We start from the raw sequence: 25,558 nt of genomic DNA, 5'->3' as shown, positions 1-25,558 counted from the left end.
TAACTCCTTAGCGCCGGCGCCTCCCGGTCCTTTAAGGGTTTCAGAAGCCGGGAGGCAGGGCGGGGTTTAGAGTCATGTGACCGCCGTGACACAACGTCACAGCGGTCACATGATCGGGAAAGGTCCCGATCGAAAGAGGAGATCGGGACCTTTCCGTGAGTACCGGACATGTGTGCTGGGAGTGAGCAGGACACGCTCTCAGCACATGTGTCTTTTCTTAACAGAACGCAAATGTGCGGCTGCTGGGCGTCTAGGCCCATACGCCGGGAGGCCACACATTTGCGTTCAGCCGGCGCCAAGAGGTTAAGATGACCATGTTTTTTTTCATACTGGACAGGTACTCTTAAATTATTTACATCATGAATGAGATGGTGTACCTCTTTTGCATAGTCCAAAGAGGAGTACTGCCGTTTATTCCTGGTGTCCACCGCCGCCCCATATAACAGCAGCAGCTTCACCAACCCCTCGTGATTCCTGCGGACGGACTCATGTAGTGCTGTGTTCCCTTTCACATTGCAGAGATCGACAGATGCTCCATGCTGGAGAGAGAGCAAAGAGGAGAATTTAGGATTCTTTTGAAGGGATTTGAAAAAAAAAAAAAACTACAAACGAGGCCAACCTGTAAAAGAAAAGCAATATTATTCTTCACCTGTCCTGCGGTTTGTGGCATTTAAAAGGGACTCAAAACCCCACTGTTCAGTATACATCAGATAAAAAAATGGTTTTAAATGTAAAAACAATGGAAAATGAAATATAAAGTAAAACTGCAGGCCTGCAGTTTGTAAAAATAACAAATGTAGCTTTCGCTATGTGACGGGAGTCACTTTGGGTGGGGGACCCATGGAACACAGCTCACTGTGGAGAGGTGGGGAGACCCCTGTCTCAGCTCCCCATATCCCTCTTATGTGTAAGTCACCCTGTGCCTGTTAGGGGTACAGGGGGATCTATCCTAATATTGTGTAGACATGTCTAGGTGGGGTGGGGGTTGTAGATTGTTCAATGTCATGTAGTTGCATCCCATTGTTCTATTCTGTGTCTTGCTTGGGAGCAAACTATTATGGGATGTATGTGTTTATGTGTATTGGCTTGGTGGGGGGGGGGGTCTCCAGCAGCCCTCCCTTCTGATGAGACTGTCTGTTGTGTGTCTCTTGTTACTAAATGCAGATTGCCCCGCCCTGTGTCATTATGCAGGGAGGGGGGATCGTTCCCTTGAGTGTATATAACTTGTATCTGTGTTCAAATAAACTAGTCTACTTTCTGGACTACTTCAAGACTGGTGTTGTCTAGTCTTGCATGGTCAGCTGTGGTGTCTGTTGTCGGTGTTCGGACGGGGAAGCGGTAGTCTAACGGAAGTACCCAAGTGCAGTCTGGGATCGGTTCCATTACACGCTGCAATACTTATCTCTCGTGATGTCCCACTTCACCAGTCATCCTCTCCTGCCTGGTGTCATTTACTTCTTGTGAGCCCAGAAAGTCAAGGCTTCACCCCTGAGGGAGCATCACCACGTGGGCCTGGACTCACAGCAAGATGCTGCAGAGAATGGCACTGACATCACTGCGATAGCTGGGTTCCTTGCATCATTCAGGACAACCCACAGTGGATGTTGGAGCAGGAGAGGATGTCACTTGACCAGCCAGAAGGCATCAGGATTTAAATATGTATACAGTGAATTAAAAAAAAAATAAAATGGTTGCCTGGGAGAGGTGGGAGGACTAGCACAAATGAGAAAGCGGACCATTTGTACAGTTACCAGTAGTAAAATTACACCCAAATCCAAAAATAAACGGAAAAAAAAAATGATAGTCTTTATAAAGGAACAGGGTGAAAGTAGCCAATGCAACAATACAAAAGCCACCAGAGTGACAGGCAGGTAAAACCATGCGTGCAGGAAAATAATCCTTCTTGAGAAAAAAAGTGAACAGTGACCAGAGACATACCAACATAATAGGTGATTAATTTGCAGGCCCACCATGTAAAATTGTCATTTGTTAAGGCAGTAAGCTCTAATCACTGGAGATCCAATAAATAAATAAATAATTTGATTTTAAATAGTTTGTTTGGGCCAAGCTTCTATTGCAAGACTTTGCAGCCGCTGTAGGCGCTGAATTATACTGTAGTAGCATTAGTTACATACAGTAAAGCAGCCCTGTGTACCGGCAGCTGTACAAGTGACACCCTGTCTGCTGCTGGAACTAAATGAATGTGTTTACATCATTCCTCCTATTGGCCAAGGTAAAAATTGTGATGTCATCTGCCTGCCTGCCTCAGCCAGTCAGAAGAAGCCTAGTATTTACCGACAAAAGTACAAGGCTTCTCGTGAATGGCGAAGGCGTATTCTGGTCAACCAGGTTTTGCTATGGCAGCAGATGGTAAGTCGCTCACACAGCTGTGCAACATGGCGCTGGATGCCACAACAGTATGATACAGCACACACAGTGGCCGCATAATAGTGTAATGGAAGTGGTATGTTTGGGCCAGCTTGGCTTGATTATACTAGTTGAAATCAAATAATAGCTGGAAAACTACTTTAAGGCACAAATATCTTATGAGCATAGAGTGGCCCTTTATTCCTTATAATGTGCAACTGCAGCAAAGGATGGTTAGATCAGTCTCATCAAATGTCAGGACACGTCTGGAGCACTGCAGCTCGGAGTCTCCCTACCTCCAGTAACATCGATGCAATTTCCAGATGGTCTCCCATACAAGCATAGATAAGAGGCGTATTGCCATGCATGTCTTTCTTATTTTTCCCAGTGCTGTACTCCATCAAGATCTTCACCACCTGTTGAAACAGAATGTAATCAGTGAGGAATAAGACATCTGCCAAAGTTTTTACAGAAGTGTGCCTCTCTCCAAGTTAAAATTTTTTGCAATCTAGAGCCCAGGGGGAGTGGAAACACACAGCAACACACCTACTGCAGCAGGAAAAGTAAGACTCAAGATCTTGGTGCTGCGGTTACAAGGAAGTTTAAGAACCCCCAGGTGACTCAGCCCACCAAATCATCCCTTCCAATAAAATATCACTTGAATTGGTTATCTATGTACATTGCAAGGATTTTTAATAAACCTTGTTGCAGTTACCCCATGTCCTTTCAAGATGGATTCCTGTGTCTATTACAACCATCCAAACTATTCTCAGTGCCCATTATAACCATCCGAACTATTCTCAGTGCCCATTATAACCATCCGAACTATTCTCAGTGCCCTTTATAACCATCCGAACTATTCTCAGTGCCCATTACAACCATCCGAACTATTCTCAGTGCCCATTACAACCATCCAAACTATTCTCAGTACCCATTACAACCATCTGAACTATTCTCAGTGCCCATTATAACCATCTGAACTCTTCTCACTGTTTAACCACTAGGCTACTGGGCACTTATACCCCCTTCCTGTCCAGGCCAATTTTCAGCTTTCAGAGCTGTTGCACTTTTGAATGACAATTGCGTGGTTATACAGCACTGTACCAATATGAAATTTTTATAATTTTTTTCACACAAATAAAGCTTCCCTTTGGTGGTATTTAATCGCCACTGGGGGTTTTATTTTTTGCGCTATAAACAAAAAAAGCAAAAAATGTGTTGTTTTTTTTTCTTTGTTTCTATTCTAAAATTTTGCAAAAAGGTCATTTTTCTCCTTCACTGATGTGCATTGATGAGACTGAACGGATAAGCAGCACAAATAGGCAGCACTGATGGGCACGGAGAGGCGGCAATGATGATGTTGCACTGATATACAACAATGATGGGCACTGACTGGTGACACTGCTGGGCAGCACTGATGGGCACTGGTGAATGGCACTACTAAGCACTGATGGGCACAGGTGGGTGGCACTGCTCAGTGCCGATAACTGGCAACTGCATTTACCGGTTATCTGCTGTGTCATTAGACACAGCTGATCACGTGGTAAAAGGCCACTGTGATTGGCCCTTTATCACATCATGTGATCAGCTGTGTCCTTAGGACACAGCAATCACGGAGATCGCCGGGATCGTGTTCTGGGGGGATGTCATATGACGCCCTCCCAGAACTGGACAACCGCGCTGCAGCCATCATTCGGCTATAGCGCGGTTGGCAAGTGGCTAAGTAGGGAAAGCTGCAGTGTCTGCATCCCTTTAGCAGACAAACCTAGGTAGTATCTTACCAAAAATAAAATTCCTACTGCAGAGGAGTAGGTCCCTCAGCATTACACCTTTACATGTTAAACCAGCAGTAGTGGGAGATTTGAAAGCCACCCAGCAGTGCAAAGTAGCTCTGTAGCTCTCTCACTGGGCAGATTCAGAACACCACAGAAAAGGAATGCCACCTGGGCATCCAGCCTGAAAAGCGTTGCTTGCACACTTTTCAGCATAAAGGGATGTCTACTAAATGCAGCCAGACTCACTTCCACATGTCCTTTGTGGCAGGCGAGGTGAAGAGGTATTGCGCGGTTCCCATTCTTAGCATCCACCTGAGCCCCGTGTTTCAGCAGCAGAGAGAGAAGCACGATGTTACCATGCAGACAGGCTATATGGACAGGAGTGAAACCATCTCGGCTGGTCACGTTGACACTGAGGCCATTGGAAGGAATCTTGCTCAGTTTCTGCAGAGAGATACAAAAATAACTACAAACTTTTAAAGTAGATGTAAACCCTGGTTTACCTTTAGTTTGCGCTGTGCACTGTGTGTCATAACCCATGCCCACCAGCCCAATTCATAGATTTAACAATGGAGGCATTTCTTGGGTTTCCTGATCACCGATTGGCTGTTGCAGTGATCATTTGATCAGGAGCCAGTCTTACTTAGCTGCTCAGCACGGAATCCGAAAGCCAGCGGCAATCACTGTAGCTGTGGTGCCTACTTCAGTGATTTCCAGCTTCCACAAGGACCTGCAGGGATGGTATATCCATACTTACATTGAACCAAGCTGGACCAATGTAATTGTGTAAAAATATTGTCATACCTGGAATTCAGCTTTAATGGCTAAATTCACCTTCTAAAAAAATAATAATTTTGCAGGTAAAAAAAAAATGCAATTTTAATTTTCTTAGGAGCCTGTAAAGCGTTGCAATGTCAGGCTCCTGCAGACAGTCAGTATTGCGGTCTGCCCATACCTCCGATATGGGCAGGCAGTTAATGAAGTTCAGGAAGATCAATGGACTTAGAGAATGTTCACCGGAGCCCTTGAAATATGAAGGTTATGCCGCAATTATAACTTCATAGGAAGGGACAGAGTCTGAAGTACTCAGTAGATATAAGCAAGGTCTCCCAGGATTACAAAGTGCTTCATACAACTAATGCCTATATAGTAAGATTTCTGTTAATTTTTATGAATAAAAAAAACCAGGCTAACCTTCTGAACAGGACCACAGGTCCGGCATTGACATAGTGGATGGCAGAACTCTTTCTTCCCCAGCAAGGAATCTTCCAACTCATCCTCAAAGTCATCATCAACCCACTCCAAGAGGTACCGCACCTACGGGAACAGACCAGAAAAAGCAAAAAAAAGGAAAAAAATGAAGACTGTACAAATTACAAATAAGATGTCTGAACAAAGCTAAAAAAAAAAAAAAAAAAAAAAAAATGACCAACCATTTCCAAATCACCATCAGAAACCGCACGTAAAAGTTTCTCAACCTGTAAAGAAGAAAAAAAAAAAAGAAAAAAAGAAAAGCAGGTAACTTTTGTGTTTTCATATTGAAACCAAAACATAGGAATTTCATAATTTAGGTCAGCCTCTCTCACCATTTTTATCCCAGAGAAATAATTTTTAGGTCTTGGGGAATCCCTGTCAAAAATAATTCCACCTACAGTTTGCAGTACATTAGCATTAAAGAAGTCTGGTTTAAATGCTCCGACGTCCACTGTGATCGCCTAAGGCGATCGGAAGCAGATGTTGTCCTCCCCCCCTCCCTCCCCGTATTCTTCTGGGACACGTGACAGGTCCCAGAAGACTACGGGGGCCATTCACAAAGCGCAGCACTTCTCACGCATGCGCAGTGGGCACCTGGCTGTGAAGCCGCAGGCTGTCCCAGCCGGGTGCCCACACTGAAGATGGCGGCACCAGGGAGAGAAGACGGCCGGTGAAACCAGCCATGGTGAGGACACCGCTGGACTGAGGGACAGGTAAGTGACTGTATTTTAAAAATCAGCAACTACAGTTTTTGTAGCTACTTTTTTTTCAGCTGGAGCTCCGCTTTAACTTCTCTGTCAGTCTTGCAGTTTGTTTTCTTTAGAAAGCAGCCACAGCTCAAGAATAAAACCCTGTCCCCTGTCATCATTCAGCAAGGAAAGATCCTTGCTCTCTGTGTGGAAGCAGTGGTCCCTCTGCAGAGATATGACATGTTGCTGAGCCAGTTTCAGAACTATGAAATCAGCAGGGAACAGGGGTGTATTTACCACAAGACAAACAAGGCATTTGCCTAGGGCGGCATTTTTCAGGTGGGGCAGCAGCATTTTTTAGGGGGCAGTGCTGTCCCCCGAAAGAAGGAAAGAAGAAGGGACACACACAGCACAGGGACCAGGTGTGTATGATCTGAGAGAGGCTGCTTGATGGTGTATGCAGAGCCTGACTCTTGTTCCCAGGGATGTCCGGAGCTGTGAAAGTGAGTGTCTTATCTCTTCCCGGTGTGGGGATTGTCAGTGTATGGGAAACGGTGGTAGTGGAAGGCTCTCTCAGGTAGGGGTGGGGGGTGCCGGGGTGTTATCGGTCAATGGGAAGAGCCAATTTTTGTGTTGCCTAGGGCAGCACGAATCCTAAATACACCACTGTATATACACTGACAGGGAACAGGGAACCTGAGCTTAGCAGATTGCAGAGCTGTAGGTCTGATTCAGCAGGGGGGGGGGGGGGGGTGTAGGAACTTTGCAGAGAAACCACTAATTCCACACAGTGGGGCAAGGGTCCTTCTCTGCTGGCAGGGAATGAGCTTTTCTACTCTGGCTGTAGCTGCTCTGAAAATGAGAACTTTAGGAATTTGCACATCTTTGTTTTGATGCACCTGGATTGTATTTAGATTATTTAAACTGAAAGTTAATTTCAGCTTTAATTTTGCTTTTTTGTTGCTTTCCACTAGTCATTGTGCAAAAAGAAAAGCATGAATTGAACATGTAAGTACACCTATGCACACACAACACCTTCTAGAGAGCTTTTGCAAATCATCCATACATACAGTTCTAGGCACACATGGAGTACGTCGCCTTGTGAAATGAGATGGGATCTGACAGCAGTTCATACAAATGTACCTCTTTATATCTGCTTTTTGTGTCTTCCTGCCCGGCACTGGTGGACAACGAGGAGAGGCTGGACTCTGACGAGTCTCTGCTGATCGTGTCGGCTGACTGTGGTGGTGAGCATATGGGGGACTGAACCAAGACCCACAATAAAAGAGAAGGGTGGTAGAGATGTGAATACACAGAGCCAGGGTAGATCTCAATGAAGAGCTATAGATGTGGTCCTTACCTCGCAATTACTCGGCCTTCTGTCGTTGTCAGCGTGAGCGGTCTCCATGATGGACAGAATCTGTGACAAAAAAAATAGGAATGTGTGTTGAGTCTAGCAATTCACAAGGCAGCAAATGACAGATTTCAAGTGACCTTTATCGTCTGACACTCCAGCTGAAGTGTCAGGTTAAAAAAAAAAAAAAAGGAAAACTAAATAAAAGCATCTCATTCAAAAAATTAAGACTATATATTGTGCACTTATCAAACAGATATAAACAAAACAAAAAGGGAGCAAGTAACAAAAGATCATTGTTCGTTTACAGGAGTGCATTCATAAGCTTTTTCAGTGCTGTCTCTTCAGCTAACCCATAGTGCTCTGGGAATCTCTTGTCACCATGTATGAAAGGCATTGAACATTTTCAAATGCTGCTGTTCTTTTAACAAGTAGTTCTATTCCCTGTGTGGTTAGTTTGCAACGATTAGCTCACTACAGTTTGTAGTGTCATAGCTGATTTACTCCCCTATACCTACATATTAATCCACCTAGCTTGTCCATAGGCACAGGCAAATTCTTATTTTGGGTCTAACACCATCCAGGGAATGCCTCACAAATGGTGGGAGTGCTAATGTGATGAACACACATCCCTTTCAGCATGGAAAGCTCTGTTAATTGCTCTGCCTGTTAGTGTCTGTCAGATTTACCATTTAGCGCTCACCTGCACCAGCACTAGACTGAGAGACCCAGGGATGGTGGGATATGTAGTTTCTTCACAGGAAATGTTGGTTCCTAGACTACAGACCGAGGTCATGCATTAACCAGTGAAGTGCCATGATGCAACCCTCACGACTGAACACAAACATGAACGGTTTGAGCGAGCACCATGCGGTATCTGCGTGACACTAGGATTATTTGGGCTTGTTGAAGTTTTTAATGTTGTAAGTGCATTACTTGGAGCAATAAAGTCATTTATCTTGGATAATATACTATTGGAGCAGATAGTTTTCTTCTCTTTTCATGATATGGTGGAGTTTTTCAATCATCCTGGCAACCAATCTTAGAAGGGTGATTCTTGGAGGAACCTCCTGGTCTAATTAATAGACATCCTCTTGATTATGCTTTAAAAAAGGCAATTTCTGGTGAGTGCACACCTGAGTGGGGGTGCACGGTGGGCTCAGCACAGAGTTTCAACATTTTTATGTTTTTTTTTACGTCACATGAATTAATTTCAACACTGGACTTTCATTTCTTCTTTATGAATTCATTTCAACACTGGACTTTAATTTTTTTTCTATCACGGGACTTTTTTTTCCGGAGTTATATATATATATATATATATATTTTTTTTTTTTTATTTTTTTTTTTTTTAATCACGGGAATTGTGGACTATCACAATTTTGTGTCATATTCACTAAGTTGTTTTATAATTATAATTTTATTCAATTATGTATATTTTATTACGGCTATAATGTTGAAGACAAAGAATGACACAATATATGAATAATAGTTGATGTTTAATGACAGAATTATGAAATGTATGCGCCGCCTGTTTTCACGGGACTAGGGGCGATACGAATATTTTTTGACAAACAGGAACTGCTGGACTGGAATTTGAAAATGTACTCTATTCTAGGCTGCATACAGGCCTACAAATGACACCGTGAAACTACATGAGTAATAACAATGATATGAAGCTACGGCACAATAGTGAACACTCGGTTTATTTTTGAACCTATCAATTGTTGTAGGAAATGTAAAAGCTTAGCTTGGAGTCAATAAAAAAGGTACTAGGGGCAGTGGCTGCTCCTCTGAACCAGGTCTTGTGTCTTTATTTTTAATAAACCATCTGCACTTAGATGCTGGTACCCTGTACAGTTTACTTTCCAACTACATGATCAAGCATATCTTATGCAGATGAAAAACACAAGGTGCAGGTAGGAAAGTGTATAATGCCTTTAAAATGTTTATTAACCTCCCTAGCGGTCCGATTATGTCCATATTTCTGTGCTCAAAGCGGTATATTTTTTTGCATGGAAATATGTATTTTTTTTATTGTAGGCCTGTAATTTTTAGGAATAACTCACTGAAATCTGTCCGAACAAGAGTCTAGTAAACATCCCGGGTATGTTAAAATTTGAAACACGAAATCATAAATTATAATTTAATAATCATAAAAAAATAATAATATAATAATAATAAATTTAATTCAATAATGTAATCAAACCAAAAACACTGAAATTTGAAATATAGCGCCAAGTTCGCACATCACTGAGCAAAGTCGCAGAATCGTTTTCAGTGTCTGATAATGATTTGTGGGGGAAATTCATCATCACTCAATTCTGCAAGTGGTTCTGATTTACTATCGCTGTTCTCTAGCCGGTCTAAAACCGCTTTTGACCTAAAGGGACGCTTTTTGGACGCCATGGACGTTTCTCAGTTTCCAGGCAGAAAGAACAGTAAAAATGCAGGCAGGGTGCCGGACAAAGCACTCGGGACAAAATGTATGTGAAATGGTTTGATACAGGAATGTTATACTATGTGATTTTAGTGTATTTAGTCAATGTCACTTTTTGTCATTTTCAAATTTTCCGCCATTCCGTCCCCCGTACGTCCCGACGCTCGCAGGGGACGGAACCCAGATGACAGATGCCAGCATCCGTCGGAGGACATTGCAGGGGACACTGCAGGAGGGACATCGCAGGAGTGCAGGACAAGGTAAGTGATCGAGGGATCCCGGAGCAGCGCCGCAGTGTATTCCCGAGTGTAGGTCGGGGTTACCGCTTTTGGTACTGAAACTTTACCCCGAGCTACACTCGGGAATACCGTCGGGGGTTAATTTCACAGCCACTTTAACAGCAGCAGTCAAACATCCCGCAGACACATGAATGTCCAGGGTGATCTATTACCTTTGAGTTCAGTGCACACTGCAGAGGAGTTTCCTTCCTTCTGTTTGGGATCATGGTGCTGGCTCCATTCTGTAGCAAGACTTCGATAATTCCCTGATATCCCCAGCGGGCAGCGATGTGCAGTGCTGTGTCCCCCTTCTCATTAACGCAGTCCATTCTACATACGTTCCCGTCACAATAGACTAAAGCCTTCACACACTGGAAGAAACAACAGCACAGGGAGTTACGTCTCAGAGAAATATTCAAAATACACATTGGTCTCTTTAGCTCCACATATTCACATTCCCTTTACTCACTGTACTGCTGAAAGCCAAGAGAAATACCTGCTACCCCAGGAATGAGAGAGCATAGGACTCCCTCCCAAGTGAAAGCAAAGGTGTTTGGTGATTGCCCACAGTGTTGTCATTTGAACAGGAGACCTTCTCCTAGGTATGCTCCAGCTAGGATCCCTTTACACAGTGTTTCTTTCCCTCCTTCCCAAAGGCAAATAGGGGAAGCAAAGAAAAGATGACTTGCTGCGGGAGCTCACTTTAAAATAAATCTATTGCTTTGCCCTGCAAAACACCAGGTCACTTTAAAAAAAATGTTTTATAAAGATGGTGAGTGTATTTCCCAAGCGAAACTTACATCTTCATGTCCGTATGTGCAGGCCAGATGCAGAGGCGTATTCCCATTGTTATCCTGAATATCCTGGCTTGCCTTATAATGTAACAAGAGCAGCTACAAAAAAAAGAAAAAAAGAAAAAATGTTAACAGTCCAGAAAAATGTACACTGGAACACACAGGTTTGTGCTCACCCTCTATGTACACTGCTGCAGGTTGTTCACATGGGTAGAGCAGAAAACAGTGAAGGGCTCATGTACACTGCAGCTGCTAAACTGAAGTTTAGGCGCAATTGTACGTTTTTTTTCAGCAGCCTCTGAACTCTCCTTTATGCTTTCTTAGGTGTCCATGTACACATCGTTGTTTACAGTAGTTTACAGGCATTTTTTTTGAAAGCACAGAAATCGCGTTCAGGAGTATACGCATACAAGCATTTAGACACGGTTACAAGCATTTGGCGTTTGAAATGCTGGTAAACTCTACTCCTGAATGTGATTTTTGTGCTCTCAAAAAATGCCTGTAACCTCAACTGCCTGTAAACTACTGTAAACGACGATGTGTACGTGGACACATAAGAAAACATAAAGGAGAGTTCAGGGGCTGCTGTTTTTGGGGTTAGTGGGAGGAATAGTGTCCCATCATTGGTATCAATTGGAGGAATAGTGTCTCATAATTGGTATCAATGGGAGGAATAGTGCCCCATCATTCGTATCAGTGGGAGAAATAGTGCCCCATCATTCATATCAGTGGGAGGAATAGTGTTCCTTCATTGGTATCAGTGGGAGGAATAGTGTCCCATCATTGGCATCAGTGGGAGGAATAGTGTCCCATCATTGGCATCAGTGGGAGGAATAGTGCCCCATCATTGGTATTAGTGGGAGGAATAGTGGCCCATCATTGGTATCAGTAGGAGGAATAATGACCCATCACTGGTGTCACTGGGAGCAATAGAGCCACAACATTGGTATTAGTGAAAGAAATAGTGCCCCTTCGTTGATGTTGGTGGGCAGAATAGATTACCATCATTATGTTAGTTTGAGGAATAGTGCCTCATCGTTGGTGTCAGTGAGAGGAATTGTGCCCCATCACTGGTGTCAGTGAGAGGAATAGTTCCCCATCATTGGTATCAGTGGGAGAACTAGTGTCCCATCATTGGTATCAGCAAAAGGAACAATGACCCATTATTGGTATCAATGGGAGGAAAAGTAACCCATCATTGGTGTCACTAGGAGAAATCGTGTCCCATAATTGTTATCAATGGAAGGAATAGTACCCCATTGTTGGTGTCGGTGGGCGGAATACATCCCTATCATTGGTGTCAGTTGTTGAAAGAGTGCCCCGTTGATGTCAGTGGCATGAATTATGGCCCCTTGGTGTTAGTAGCCCAGACAGAGGCAAGCAAAGGGCCACATCTGGACCCTGGGCATCAGTTTGCAGACTACTGCACTAAGGTATGAAAGCACCAATACTACCAGCTGTTACATTTTCTGCCCAGAGTTTAGCTTTAAGACACTTCCAAAGGTAATTGTTCACTTTCCATATCTTGCTCTGCAGTCTTTAGTTCTGTTACTCAGCACCAATATGTATGGCTGCTTTTCTGGGGTTATACCATTTGCTCTGTGTGGCCTGCCTTCTGACACATGACTGAACTCTATGATCATGCACTTTTCTGCCCTCTATCCGTTCTTGAAGTGTCAGAGCTAGATTGTGCAAAATAAATGAGAACACAGAGTGACTCACTCTTGTTCAGCCCTTTAACTGTGGCTGCAGAAGAACCAATCACACTGTGAGCCTGATATAAAATTTCAGCACATACAGGGAGTAAAAGATTAAAAAAAAAAAAAAAAAAAAAAAAAAAACACGACAGGAGGAAGTGTACTGTGAATGTGAAACTTACCGCTATCTTCTGGTGGCCCTTCTGGCAGGCCAGGTGTAGTGGCGTAGACCCGTGGTAATCTGTGGCATTAACCACTCCTCCTTTAGAGATCAATAGATCAATAAACTGATACTGCCCTACAAAAAGAGCGCAACACAAGGCACTAAGTATATAAAAGTAAATGTCAGGCAGACGCTGACTCTTTGTTTTTTCATTTAAGCAGCGCCCAACATGGGAGCTCAGGTCTTACCGCAGATGGCTGCAATGTGAAGAGGAGTGTAACCTCGATCATCTCGAGATAATGGAGTGACAATTGACGTATCATTTAACTTCCTATAGAAAAAAGAATAGTATATAAAAAAATATGTATTTACAGTAGAGATGAGTAAAACATATTAATAACAACTTGCATTACTATTGGCATTTAAATTGGAGCACCAACTAAAAAGCCTAATACATGAGGATGATCAGTCAGGGACCAGAGAGACTCAGAATCAGAACACTCTTTGGCTGGGTTGATTAGATACAAAATGTGCAAAGGAAGGTGTGAGGTCAAAGTCAGCAAATAACCTGGAGAAATAGGCCATAAAGTCTTTCATGACTGTGGTAAAAACCTCAGCCAAGTGGGCACAGGAGCCGGCCTTACCTGAAGAAGCTAAGGGAGTCCAAGGAAGGGTTCGATTTCTGGCCACAGACATCCACCACATTGGTGGACGCACTGCCAGAAGCCTCAAAGTGTCAACAGATTGTGAGCTAGGGGCCCCAGAACAGCGGGAGTACCCAGAGGAAACCCACGCAGGTACAGGGAAAACATGCAAACTCCAGGCAGGTGGTGCAGTTTCTGAGATTCGAACCAATGACCCTAGTACTGCCAGGTGGGAGTGCTAACCATTTAGCCACTGTGCTGCCCACCTCTTTTCTTGGAGCTCTGCTGTGTAAAAGACAAACCTATCTTTACTAGCATTTTTATTCCTATTTATTCAAGACTCATTTACACAGCTTCAGTACCTCCGGGTACTCCGGTTTCCTCCCACATTCCAAAGACATGCTGGCAGGTTAATTGGCTCCTGTCTACATTGTCCCTAGTATGTGTATGTATGAATGTGAGTTAGGGACCTTAGATTGTACGCCCCTTGAGGGTTAGGGACTGATGTGAATGTACAATATATATGTAAAGCGTAAATTGACGGCGATATATAAGTACCTGTAATAAATAAATAATCTTTCTAGGACATTAGCAAAAATCTGAGGCATGGTGGCAGTAGGAGGGTTTATCCTGGACTGGCGTACACTTTGTTTTGTTTACCAGGAACCAATCCTGTTCTGGGTGACAATATAACCCGAAGATTAATGTCTTCCAGTGCCCCAAAGAGGACAATAAATACCATTTTTTTTTTAAATTTTAATGGTATTGTATTATTGTGTCCAATTAAAGATGTGAACAGTGCTTAGCAGAGAACCACAAATAAATAAAACAAAAGACACTTTATGGCTAGTTATGAACTGGCTCCCCCCCCCACACAGATTACAGAGAGTACATTAGAGACGATAAATAATTGACTCATGTGATGTACATTATGTAAGTGATAATGTACACAGAACATTAGAAATATATTAGCGTGCGCTGAGGAGTTTTAAAACTATATAAACACAAGGCTCCTTCTTTAAGTGGAAATCTATTACCCATATCATCTACATTACAGAGGATTTTAATTGTTCTGTAATGTGTCTTTTTAGAGCCAAAAAACCTAGACATGCCATATAAGTATTTATATGAAAACTAAAATGGCTTTTGGTCAAATTTCGATTGACTTTTTAAAATGTATTTAAAAAGTTCATAAACTACCATTTTAACTACTTCACGTTCAGACACTTTCACCCCCTTCCAGGTCAATTTTCAGCTTTCAGCGCTATCACACTTTGAATGCCAATTGCGCGGTCATGCAACACTGTACTCATATGAAATGTTTAGTATTTTTTTTCAGACAGATAAAACTTTCTTTTGGTAGTATTTATTCACCACTGGGATTTTTATTTTTTTGCTATATAAATGAAAAGACCAAAAGTTTTGAAGAAAAAAAAAAGTTGTTTTCTTATAACATTTTGCAAATAAACAATCTTTCTTCATAAATCTTGGCCAAAATGTATTTAGCTATTTGGTAAAAAAAACAAAAAACAAATCAGTTTATAAAAAAATATATAATTTAAAAAAAAAAAACAACATTTTTATTTTATTTCTTTTATATTATTTATATTTTGTTGTTTTTTTTTTGTTTTACATACTGTCACCCTAGCAGTACTTGTGGGGGGGTGCTGAAATTTTTTTTTTTTTTTTTTTACACTGCTTTTACACCCATAAAGGCTGTAACAGCAATCATTTCTCCTTCTCTGGGTGCATTCTTGCAGCCATTGAGAAATACTGTGAGAGCTGTGATTGGTCACAGCTTGTCACATGGTAAAAGGCTGTTGTGAATAGCCTTGTACCATGTGACCTCTGTGATCATTCAGATTTCACAAGTAGTAAACAATGATGTCAGGAAAAAAAAGAGATCCTGTTTACTACTCTTCATGTGATCACTGATTGTTTAGAAATGTCCCCCCGCATCAGCAGCGCTCCTGTCCGACCGTATATCAGCATGTTGGGATCTCAGTGGTGGAAAAATGCTGGCACAAGAAGCTTCAATTTTTTTCAACAAGTTTACTTAACCTCTTGGCGCTGGCACCTCCCGGCCCTTTACGAGTTTCAGAAGATGGGAGGCATGGCGGGGTTTTAGGCTGCTGCTGTGATTCGCTGTCACATGATCGGAAAAAGGTCCCGATCGAAAGGGGAGATCGGGACCTTTCCGGGAATTGCGGATGTATGTGCTAGGAGCGCGCGTTCTCCGTGCATATGTATTTTTTAATTGAACGCAAATATGCAGTTGCTCGGCGTCAAGGCCCAGATGCCGAGAGGCCGCATATTTGCGTGCGATCGCAATCAAGGGGTTAAAAGCCAGAAACACATCATATTTACATTTGTATTCCACATCGTTAACTTTTTTTTTTCGATAACAATAAAAAAACCACATCATTTGACCTGGGATGCCCCCAGATTTGCATAACATTGCAATTAACTGTGCATGAAATATGAAGACCGTTATTTATTCATTTTTATTCCTATTATACAGATATCTTTTCTTTACCCAGAAGCCAACTTGTCACAGCTGTCACAGGAGCAGAGAGGGTGACACATCTTTTGTACAGCCTCTTCATCAGCATCTCCTTGGTTCAGCATCTTTTCCACTTCTTCCCTATTCCCAGAGGCGATGTGCTGTCGGAGAACAGACGTGCGGTGAGCGACAGGAAGACGACGTGAACACCGAGCTCTGTGTTGTGCTCAGCAAGCTGGATACAGAGATTTCATTTTCTAAAGGTGTGACTTTTTTACTGTCCTTGGTTCCAGAGCCCTAAGGAGAACCTGCACTAATTACTAAACATTTAAGGGCAATTTTTACACTACTGCTGACAGCTGTCAGGAGCGATTTACCTGTCTGGCAGCTGCCGCTCCTGACTGTGCTAGGGGGTAGTGTGGTGAGCAATTCAGTGCATCACACAGCTCTTTTTTTTTTTTGTTAGGACAAACTTTATTTTAAAAAGCCCGTCACTGTACAGCACCATGAATGAACACTTAATTTTTTTTTTCTTTTTCTTTTGACAAAAAGATGTTGGGGGGGGGGTGTAGTTATGCAAATATCAAAATGCATTGATGGGTGGATGTTTGTTTGGAGGAATAGGAGTTCTTAGCCTGTATTTAGATGCAGCCTACCCTGGGTAACACCCACATGTGATTGAAAGCATTGTAATCCAATGAATGAAAGGGGCAGGTCAGGGACAGTCAGGCTGGGGAGGAAAGTGCTAAATATTGCTGGATGTTCTCCAGCCAGGAAATTAAGTGGGCTGCTGTGCAGCTGCTGCTGTTCTTGATCACATACACACTGACAGTTCACATACACATAAATCCTCCCCCTGGGTCACGTGATGCAAGCAGATGGCTGTTGATGGGGTGTGTGAACTGTTGCTACATGTTTCGGAGGGCGTAGCCTCCTTTATCAAGTGTACAATCCAAACGCACACGTTCCTGTGTTAAAAATGGATGTGTGTATAAGTGGGTGCTGCAGCGACCGTCGGCTGGAACAGAACAGAATCAGCTAGGGAGAATGTCACCATCACACCGAAGATCACCAATATGGGTCCAAAAGTTTTAATGAACGATCACAGTTACAGCAACGCAACGTTTTCGAATTTTGCAGGACCCCTATGGTCACATGCCTGATGAAGGTGTCTTGCGAGACTCTGAAACCTTTCCTTGCTGTAACAATGCGATCGTTCATTAAAACTCTTGGACCCATATTGGTGATCCTCGGTGTGCTGGTGATATTCTCCCTTGCCTCCTTATTTAAGTCCCTCCAGTTGTTTGCATCATGTGACCTGGGGAGGCTTTCTATGCATGTGAACTGCCACCGTGTATGTGATTAGGCACAGCAGCAGCTGCATTCGGTTCAGGACTGCTGCTGCATCCACACTATAAGCTGGAGCTTCTATTAAGGGCAGTGAGTGGAATTTGGCGCACAATACCATGGAGGGGAGATGTGACTGAGAAGCTCCGATTCATTTTTGCTTCCAAGTGCATTTTTATCTATTTTTTATCATAAAATAAAGGGTACTGCAACACAGCCTGTGCGCTCTTCTCTTTCGCTTGTAAGTGCTTTATTAGAATCTAGATCTTGCCTCAGCACTGACTTGGAGCAACTTAAGGATTTGCAGACTATACATGTTCCAGGTTTTTATTCCTCAACAGATGCAAAAACCCCAAATTAGAACATGGGTCGAGGTTCCAAATTTCAAGCTGAAAAACGTGGATATTCACCTTGAACAAGCAGTCGATGGGCGCAGATGGGACTCTGGACATCAAGTTCAACCTTTGCCATAGGAATGATTTATCGTTCCCGTCGGATTCCTACAACACACAATCCGTCATGAGTGGAATACATAATGGGGGCATGTAAATGAGAAAAAGCATCACAGCCATAAGCAAATAAAATAAAAATAAAGAAATTCAGGATACAGTTGCCTAGGCAGACCTGGACCCTCTGCATCTCTTCTTATAAACACGTGTCTGATGGTTTGGATTTTGTCATGTATCCGGCCACTAATAAGATGTGGCATTTATTTTATTTAACCCCTTCTCTCTGCCACCTCCTAGCCCTTTACAAGGTCCTAAATGCTGGGAGGCGGGGGCGAGTATAACGATCATGTGATCGCCGTGATTAGTCAGGGTGGTCACATGATTGAAAAGCTCCAGAGCGCCGTGGTAGTTCATTGAAAACTACAAGCTGTCAGCCGCTAAGGCTGTTGGGACTTGCAGTTCATTCGATCACGGAAGTCCATGAATGAGTGCCGCGGCCGTGTGGGAGGAGCCCCGCACGGCCGCGCTGCAGCTATTGGAACATGTTACACGTTCCACCCTAAAAACGGGTGAAACATGTAACATGTTCCCAAAGGTGAACTTATCCTTTAATCACCAGCAGGACTTTCAAATAAACCGTGCTACAGCAATAAATGAACACCTCTCTCCACAAACTAGTGCATTTACACAGCTTGTTCCACTAATGCAGCAATTACCCCACGCACAGGAAAGCAAGGCAATCATATATTACAACGAAGTGTTAAGAGCGATGAAATATTTAATTTTTGAAAAAGGTTGCCCATCACTAAGGAGCATTGGTTGGATTTTCTATTACAGATAAAGGTAAAGGTTGCATAAAAACCAGGAGAACCTGAACAATTCTTTAGAATTCCAGCACTAAACCTAACTAGTCTTAAAATTGTGCATTTCTCCTCCTAACACCTATGTTGAATAACGTGTAAAAAAGATTTATAGACCTACCTATTCTCAGCCCGCTCTGGCCCAGTCATGTGATTCGCTGTGTCAGCTGCAGGGGAGAGGAGGGAGCGCGCGACGATGGCTGGAATGCCTGGGAGTGGTAATGTCAACCATAGGCTGCTTTCTCCCAGTTGTCGGTGCTCCCTCCTCTCCCCTGCAGTCACTGCTGGCTGACACAGGGGAGCTGGATCATGTGAGCAGACTGGACCGGGCTGAAAATAGTCAAGTGTGTGTGTGTATATATATATATACACATACACACACATACATATACACACACACACATACACACACATATATTACTGCCTCTGCTGTGTACTCACTGCTGCTGTTGCAGAAAGATTTCCTTGTCGGGTGAATTCGATAGCTGCCTCAAAGGAGGTCAAACAATACCCCAGTTCATCCTTGGCTGTACTACAGAATCTGAAATTCTTGATATAACTCAAGTTTGCAATCCTAGAGAATTAAGAAAAAAAAAACAACAGGATGGTAAAAAGAAAACTGATGAACACAAAGCACTTCAAATGACCTCTGACCTTCTATCAAGCTGCAGAGTCAGGTTCATAGTAAATAAAGCAGAAAAAGGGCAAATTTACATTCTATTAAAAAGTCTGCACAATAATTTAAAGCTGAAGTTTAATATGTTTTTATTTTTGCCTTTCCTGGTTCCTTATTTCCCCTCATCAACATGCTATTGGACCTTTTAAAATAGAACCTTTCCATTTTTGTTACATACCTTTCTTTTTTTTCTTTTAGACCCTGTGATGTTATTGCTAGGACTTTGTGCTTCTCTATGCAATGCAGGCAGATCATAGCTGGTGGGAAAGGCCAGCATGGTGCTGTATATAGCGTCCTGAAAACATCACAGCACCTTGCCTTAGTACCCCGCTCAAGAGCCCTCAGCCCTGTTGCAGAATATGCAGTTATCAAAATACCTTGACAAGCTGGTGTCTGACTAGAAGAGTGGGCTTTTCTAGGCAGATGGCACTGCAACTGAAATTCAAAAAAACGAAAGGGGCAGGCCAGGGTGCAAAGGGCCAGATCATGCTGGATATCCTCCAGTCAGGAAATGAGACAAGCTCTATCTGACTTACTACAGCTTTTAATGCATGTTGTGAGATGCTCACAGTGTGCAGTGAAATCAGACATTTCAGTCCAGGAGAGGAGACTGCACAATGGTGCGAGACTAAAAGGAAGGCTGGAATTCACCTCTAAGAATAAATATTTAAAGGCCAATTCACCTTCTTTAAAAAAATAATAAATGCACATATTTTTGCAGGAAAAAAAAGCAAATTTACATTTTTTTTTTTTTAACAGGAGCCTGCAGAGCATTACACTCATGATCACTGGATTATGGGTGCAACGTCAGGCTCCTGCAAACATCCTCCAGCTTTCTTGTCCATATGTCTGTATAAGGCTGTTTGAAAGCCAGAGGAAGAATAATTGAACTACGAGGGCGCTCATCAGCACCCTCACAGTGCACTGAGAACTACAAGCCATCTGCATTGGTGACAGACGGCATTTGTAGTTTCTTCATTCACAGGCTGTGTGAGCCCCACACAATCGTGTAAATTTTAAAAAAGTGACAACGACTGCAAAAACTAGGCACAGTCTTTAAAGAGGCTCTAATTTTGGGATCAGTCCAACCTAAAATGACATTTTATTTTTTGGCTGATGCTGGAGATTTAAACTAATCTAGTGGGTTCCCTCCAGCACTCTGATGGTTAAATATCCATGGATGCCTTCCCAGATCGGAACACATGATGACAACGGTGTGAGAAAACTTCAAAGTGGATGGAAAGGCAGATGGGAACTATAACATGGCATCCTCGCTGATGTAGTCAAGAGATATAAGTGACCAAAAAGTAATTGTTTTCTGCCAGATACCATTTACAACTGAAAGATCACTTTTGGCTGCATTCTGTGAATTTCTAGGCCTCATGCGCCCAGGCCTGTAGACCATGAACAGGCCATTGTTAAAGCAGGTTAGGTTGCCAGGTGCTGCATGCAGGCTCCTGACAAGTGTGCAGACAGGTCACTCACCCGCACCCACATGCCTATCAAGTTTGGATGAGCAACCGTGTCTGCGCGCCCCTATACATTTACATAGGGTGCCTACACACAGCACCTTGCAACTCAAGCCGCATAAACACACAGCTCCATTATGGTATATGGGCCTTGGTACTCCTGTGAATGAGGCCTTATCCATTGTTTAGTGTAACTACTAACTGGTAGCTTCCTTCCAAAAAAAATTTAAATCAGATTAAGCAACCGCATAACTAATCCAGAGAATGAAGCTCATTGGCAATGAGGGGACTAGGAGGGTTTTTTTTGTTTTTTTTTTAACCCGCAGATTACTAGCTTAGTGCTCATACTTCTGTCATGCAGCCCCCAAGACACTATCTCCATGTCTGCACATTCTCCCTGCGATCTCATGGATATCCCCTGGGTACTCCAGTTTCCTCCCATACTCCAAATATATGTAGGCGGGTTAATTGGCTACAATCCAAACTGGCCCTAGAATGTTTAGGGCTCTAGACTGTAAGCTCCTTGAGGGTAGGGACTGATGTAAATGTACAGTATGTAAAGTGCTAAGTAAATTATCAGGACTATATACAAACCTGTAATAAATAAAGACATAAATATCAAGAAAAACATGCCAGCCTCACTGGGGTTTTTGCTTTGTCTTTTTCTGGATCGACACAATTAAAGCACAAGGTAAACATTACAGACTTCTCTGATTACAGAGTACAGTCATACGTCAGCGGTGACCTACCAGTTAGGAATCTCTGTTTTCACAAGCAAGTAAAGCAACACAGACAGGAGGTCATCGGCACACATAGTCTCCATGTTCACTAAGAGAAAATGTATACAAAAAGACAAAATGTAAAATACAGCTTACAAAACCATGTAATCTGTGTGTATCAAATCACTGCACACTAAAAATGGATAAAGTGGTAGTAAACTTGTTTAAAAGAAAAAAAAAAAGTTTCCGGTTGCAAGGTAGAAACAATTGAGTACTGTCCGTGATACTTTTTTTATTTGCACTAACATTCAATTTTAAGGACGAGCTTTTAGGTTATGTCCCTTTCTTCAAGGTCCAGGCAGTATTGAGTACTACTTGTGGGGGGGTGATGAAGATTTTTTTTACACTGATTGCTTTTACACCCATAAAGGCTGTAAAACCAATCATTTCTCCTTCTCTCTGGCTGCATTCTTGCAGCCAATGAAAAATACTGTGAGAGCTGTGATTCGTCACAGCTTGTAACATGGTACAAGGCTGTTCTGAATAGCCTTGTGCCATGTGACCTCTGTGATCATTCACAGACTTCACACGTAGTAAGCAATGATGTCAGGAAGTGACATCTTGCTTTACAACTATTCATGTGAACACTGATTGGCCAATCAGTGATCACATGAATCGGGACCTCAAACAGAGGTCCCGTACAGCGATCGGTGTTCCACTGTGTCTGGAAGACACAGCAGGTACCGGACCGCGGTCTCCCAGGGAGCGCGCACAGGATGTAAAAGCGGGCGTTATTTATAAATGGCAACCCGTTCCTGCACTGCTCCCGTCCGGCCGTTTTACGTACATGGGCTGGACGGGAGGTGGATAAAGTTCACCTTTTGTGGCTGCAGCTATGGGAACATGTAACTTGTTCCAAAGTTGAACGTATCCTTTAGATTTGCTAACTGGAGAGCTAAAAGCCTAAGTAGATCTTAGCAGAGGGAGTGTTGGACCCTCTGCAGAGAGACCACTGCTTCCACACACAGTAAGCAAGGGTCTCGCACTGCAGCTGCTGGCAGGAGACAATTTAGAGTTGTAGAACAGTTACCTCTCTGGCTTGGTGACTGCATTATGGTGTGAACGACCTTCTTGAGACAAATAAGTTTCTGCTGTGGGGATGTGCACCGGTTCAGCTGGCCCAGCACTCGCTTTGCTCTGGGGATGTTAATGCTGAAAGAAAGTTGTCCAAGATAAAACACAGTCATAGGTTGGCACTGTTCCGGCTGAAACAATGAGATAAAAAGTTGTACCAATAGAAGGAACCTACATCAACACTGAAGCAGCTAGAATATGGAACAGCTGGGGATGGCGACCAATCTGCTTTTACCTTTTGTTTTCAAAGCTTAACTGATCAAGCTGAAGGCAGAAGCTGATTGGTTGCCATACACAGTTGCTCCAGATTCTGTCTGCTCAAGTTTCCCCCATTGTGTCAGATTAAACATGTATACGCACAGCAGTGAACAAAATGGCAGTGGTGTGATTTTGTTGCAAAGCTCACAATGAAAGCATCAACACTTTTCAGTTGCACAGTGATATGTGCTGGAGACAGAGCACCATGTTTGCTTTAATACTAACAACAGTTTGTCAATTCTGGTTGTGCTGTACACCAGCCTTTCTCAACCAGGGTGCCTAGGCATCCTGGGGATTCCTTGAGGTTTCTCCAGGGGTGCCTTGGCAAAATGTCTAAAAATTGCCCAAAATTTGTATACAAGCCAGCGGGTGGATGAAGCCTGCCTTTTAGTTACACAAAGCCACAGGTTTTCATTCTGCACCATTAATGGCCTTCTAGCCACCAGCATCCTGACAACAATGACATCATCAGTTGATAAGAAGGATGTCAGCTGCTTGCACTCCCCTGCCCCTCTCCATCAGTGCTGGGGTCACATTAGCTCAATGAGGGAGAAGAGAAACAATGGAATACTAGTCAGTACCAGTGTGCAAAAGTGGATTTGCTTTGGAAGAATAAATCACCTCTAATGTTGGGTGTCCTACGTGTGTGGCTGTTGCTGCACTATATAAAACTGTTAGAATAGTTTTTCACATTTTAGAATGGGGTGTCTCAAGACTGTCCATAATTTTAAAGGGTGCCTTGACTGAAAAAAGGTTGAGAAACACTATTGTACACGACATACCACAGCCCATTTTACTGACTACACTTGGCTGTAGGTAACACACTCTGGGCCACTCGACTGCACACATGTGACATTTTCAGACCACCCTGCCCTATTCAATGTGACTCAACATTCTTCACAGCCTGCCTGCCTGTCTGCTTGCTTGCAGTTTGTGAAATTGCAACTTTGGTTCCACTTTAAAGTGGTAGTAAACTCTCCATTCTAAGTTTCCTCCATTTAACTCCTAAATCTTCCAATCTTCACTCCTAAAGAATTGACATAGTGCTGTGTTTATATTCTATCTAATCTTTGCTGCTCTCACGAAATTCGGTGGCAATCACTTTGATGATGTCACTGGCGCATGCGCAAAATTGCCGCAATTCACGGCATGCTATGTGCGCCGTCAGTCCAATCCGGAAGATGCCGTGCCCAACATCATTCACTCTCTGCTGCATTGCACTGCAATCCCGTGAGAGTCCAGCTCCATTCAAAATTTCCTGAAACAGCCCATGTGACCTGCAACAGGGGTGTAAACATAGTGGCAGATCAAGGGACAAGCAGACAGGAAAGAAAGTACAGCACTTGCCGGCTTGGATAATAATGCGCATGCGTGAGATTTCTGCAATTACCAACAAAAAGGGTAGAAGTTACAAAGGGTTTAGATGCAGAAATCAAAAGAAAATAAGGCACCAGCTTCGGACAGGAAGCATGTAAAACAAAATATGCAGCTAAAAAGAAAAACAGATGGGGGAGAATTAATAAGGAGGAATGATTTTAAAAGCTTTGGTGTACATTCATTTTAAGGATTCGGCTGGCTGACTTTACTACCGCTTTAAGATGATCAAGAATCCAATAACTGAATAAATGAGGACATGGAACACTACTGACCTTAATCGCAATTTGCTTACCTAAACTCAGTCTTAACCCCGATATCCCTCTGTTGGACATCTTGGAGACTCCTTGTGATCTTGTTAAAGGCGGCATCCTAACAATTAAATCCACACTGGAAATTAGGAAGTAGTCACATATATATTCCTTTTTTCTACGGCTTTGAAAGAGTTCATGATTATAGTAATAAAGGGCGAAAGAAGAGAATAAAGAAAAAGAGAGGCAAAGAAAAGCATACAGAGAGAAGGCATGGTACAAGACAGGAGAAGAGGGGAGGAAAAAAAAAAGAAAAGAAAAAATGAGACAAGAGAAGAAAGGAGAAAGAAGAGAAGAATCAAGAGAGAATGCAAGCACAGACATAAAACAAATAGTTAAAGCAGAGTTCCACTCATCCTGTCAAAAAATAAAAGTCAACATCTACAAAAACTGTAGCTGCTGACTTTTAAAAAACAGCCACTTACCTGTCCCTCGGTCCCGTGGTGTGTCCCCCGCAGCCCATTTCACCGGCTGTCCTGGATTCCTGGAGGCCGGCATCTTCAGTGTGGGCATCCGGCTGTGACTGCTTGCGGCTTCACAGCTGGGTACCCACTGCACGAGCAGCGCTGCGCTTCATGAATGGTCCTGTAGTCTTCTGGGACCTGTCACGTGTCCCAAAAGACTACAGGGAGGGAGGACACCTTCCGCTTCCAATCACCTAGGCAATCCGACCGGAAATGGGAGCTGGTAACTGTCAAATTCGGGTACCCACCCCCCAAAGGTGCCAATCCTTAATGGGGAGCAGTTCTTAAAGCGGAACTTCTCCTTTTGGGTGGAGCTCTGCTTTAAAATGGTAAAAAAAAAAAAAGCTAAAATAATAATATTGACCTAAATCATTTCCAGTGGCTCAACTCCTGGCATCCTAACAATGAGTCCTCACGTACACGGGACATTTTGATAACACTGGTAACATCAGCTGTGTAAAATTTTTCAGCTTTAAGCGTTTTTGCAATAGTGTTTAGCCGCGTTTTCCAGCATTTTTCTGCATTTTCATTTTTGAGCG

At 43.0% G+C, this 25,558-nt stretch overlaps 1 protein-coding gene across 3 annotated transcripts in view; it reads right to left on the bottom strand.

Moving 5' to 3' along the window:
• The window catches only part of ANKRD27 (ankyrin repeat domain 27), a 106,181-nt gene that overhangs the window by 22,831 nt on the left and 57,792 nt on the right, over window positions 1-25,558 (bottom strand). The window contains exons 9-25 of one of the 3 annotated variants that reach the window (XM_089667831.1): window positions 24,540-24,616; window positions 22,569-22,690; window positions 21,509-21,587; window positions 19,056-19,188; window positions 17,716-17,805; window positions 15,992-16,119; window positions 13,060-13,142; window positions 12,831-12,946; window positions 10,958-11,050; window positions 10,331-10,528; window positions 7,446-7,505; window positions 7,229-7,348; window positions 5,576-5,620; window positions 5,337-5,459; window positions 4,389-4,586; window positions 2,664-2,783; window positions 378-539 (exon numbers count right to left, since the gene is read on the bottom strand). In XM_089667831.1, the coding sequence (XP_089523957.1) occupies window positions 378-539; window positions 2,664-2,783; window positions 4,389-4,586; window positions 5,337-5,459; window positions 5,576-5,620; window positions 7,229-7,348; window positions 7,446-7,505; window positions 10,331-10,528; window positions 10,958-11,050; window positions 12,831-12,946; window positions 13,060-13,142; window positions 15,992-16,119; window positions 17,716-17,805; window positions 19,056-19,188; window positions 21,509-21,587; window positions 22,569-22,690; window positions 24,540-24,616 (1,947 nt within the window). Of the gene's footprint in view, window positions 1-377; window positions 540-2,663; window positions 2,784-4,388; window positions 4,587-5,336; window positions 5,460-5,575; window positions 5,621-7,228; window positions 7,365-7,445; window positions 7,506-10,330; window positions 10,529-10,957; window positions 11,051-12,830; window positions 12,947-13,059; window positions 13,143-15,991; window positions 16,120-17,715; window positions 17,806-19,055; window positions 19,189-21,508; window positions 21,588-22,568; window positions 22,691-24,539; window positions 24,617-25,558 lie in introns of all 3 variants that reach the window. The other 2 variants (XM_089667828.1, XM_089667829.1) reach the window with 2 other exon arrangements.

This window comes from Staurois parvus, unplaced genomic scaffold (assembly GCF_062004578.1).
Source record: "Staurois parvus isolate SC_StPar_1 unplaced genomic scaffold, SC_StPar_1.0 ptg003601l, whole genome shotgun sequence".
In the NCBI taxonomy this organism is placed as follows: Eukaryota; Metazoa; Chordata; class Amphibia; order Anura; family Ranidae; genus Staurois; species Staurois parvus.
Note: the sequence above shows the minus strand (reverse complement) of the source record. Positions and strands in the feature narration are given on the sequence as shown.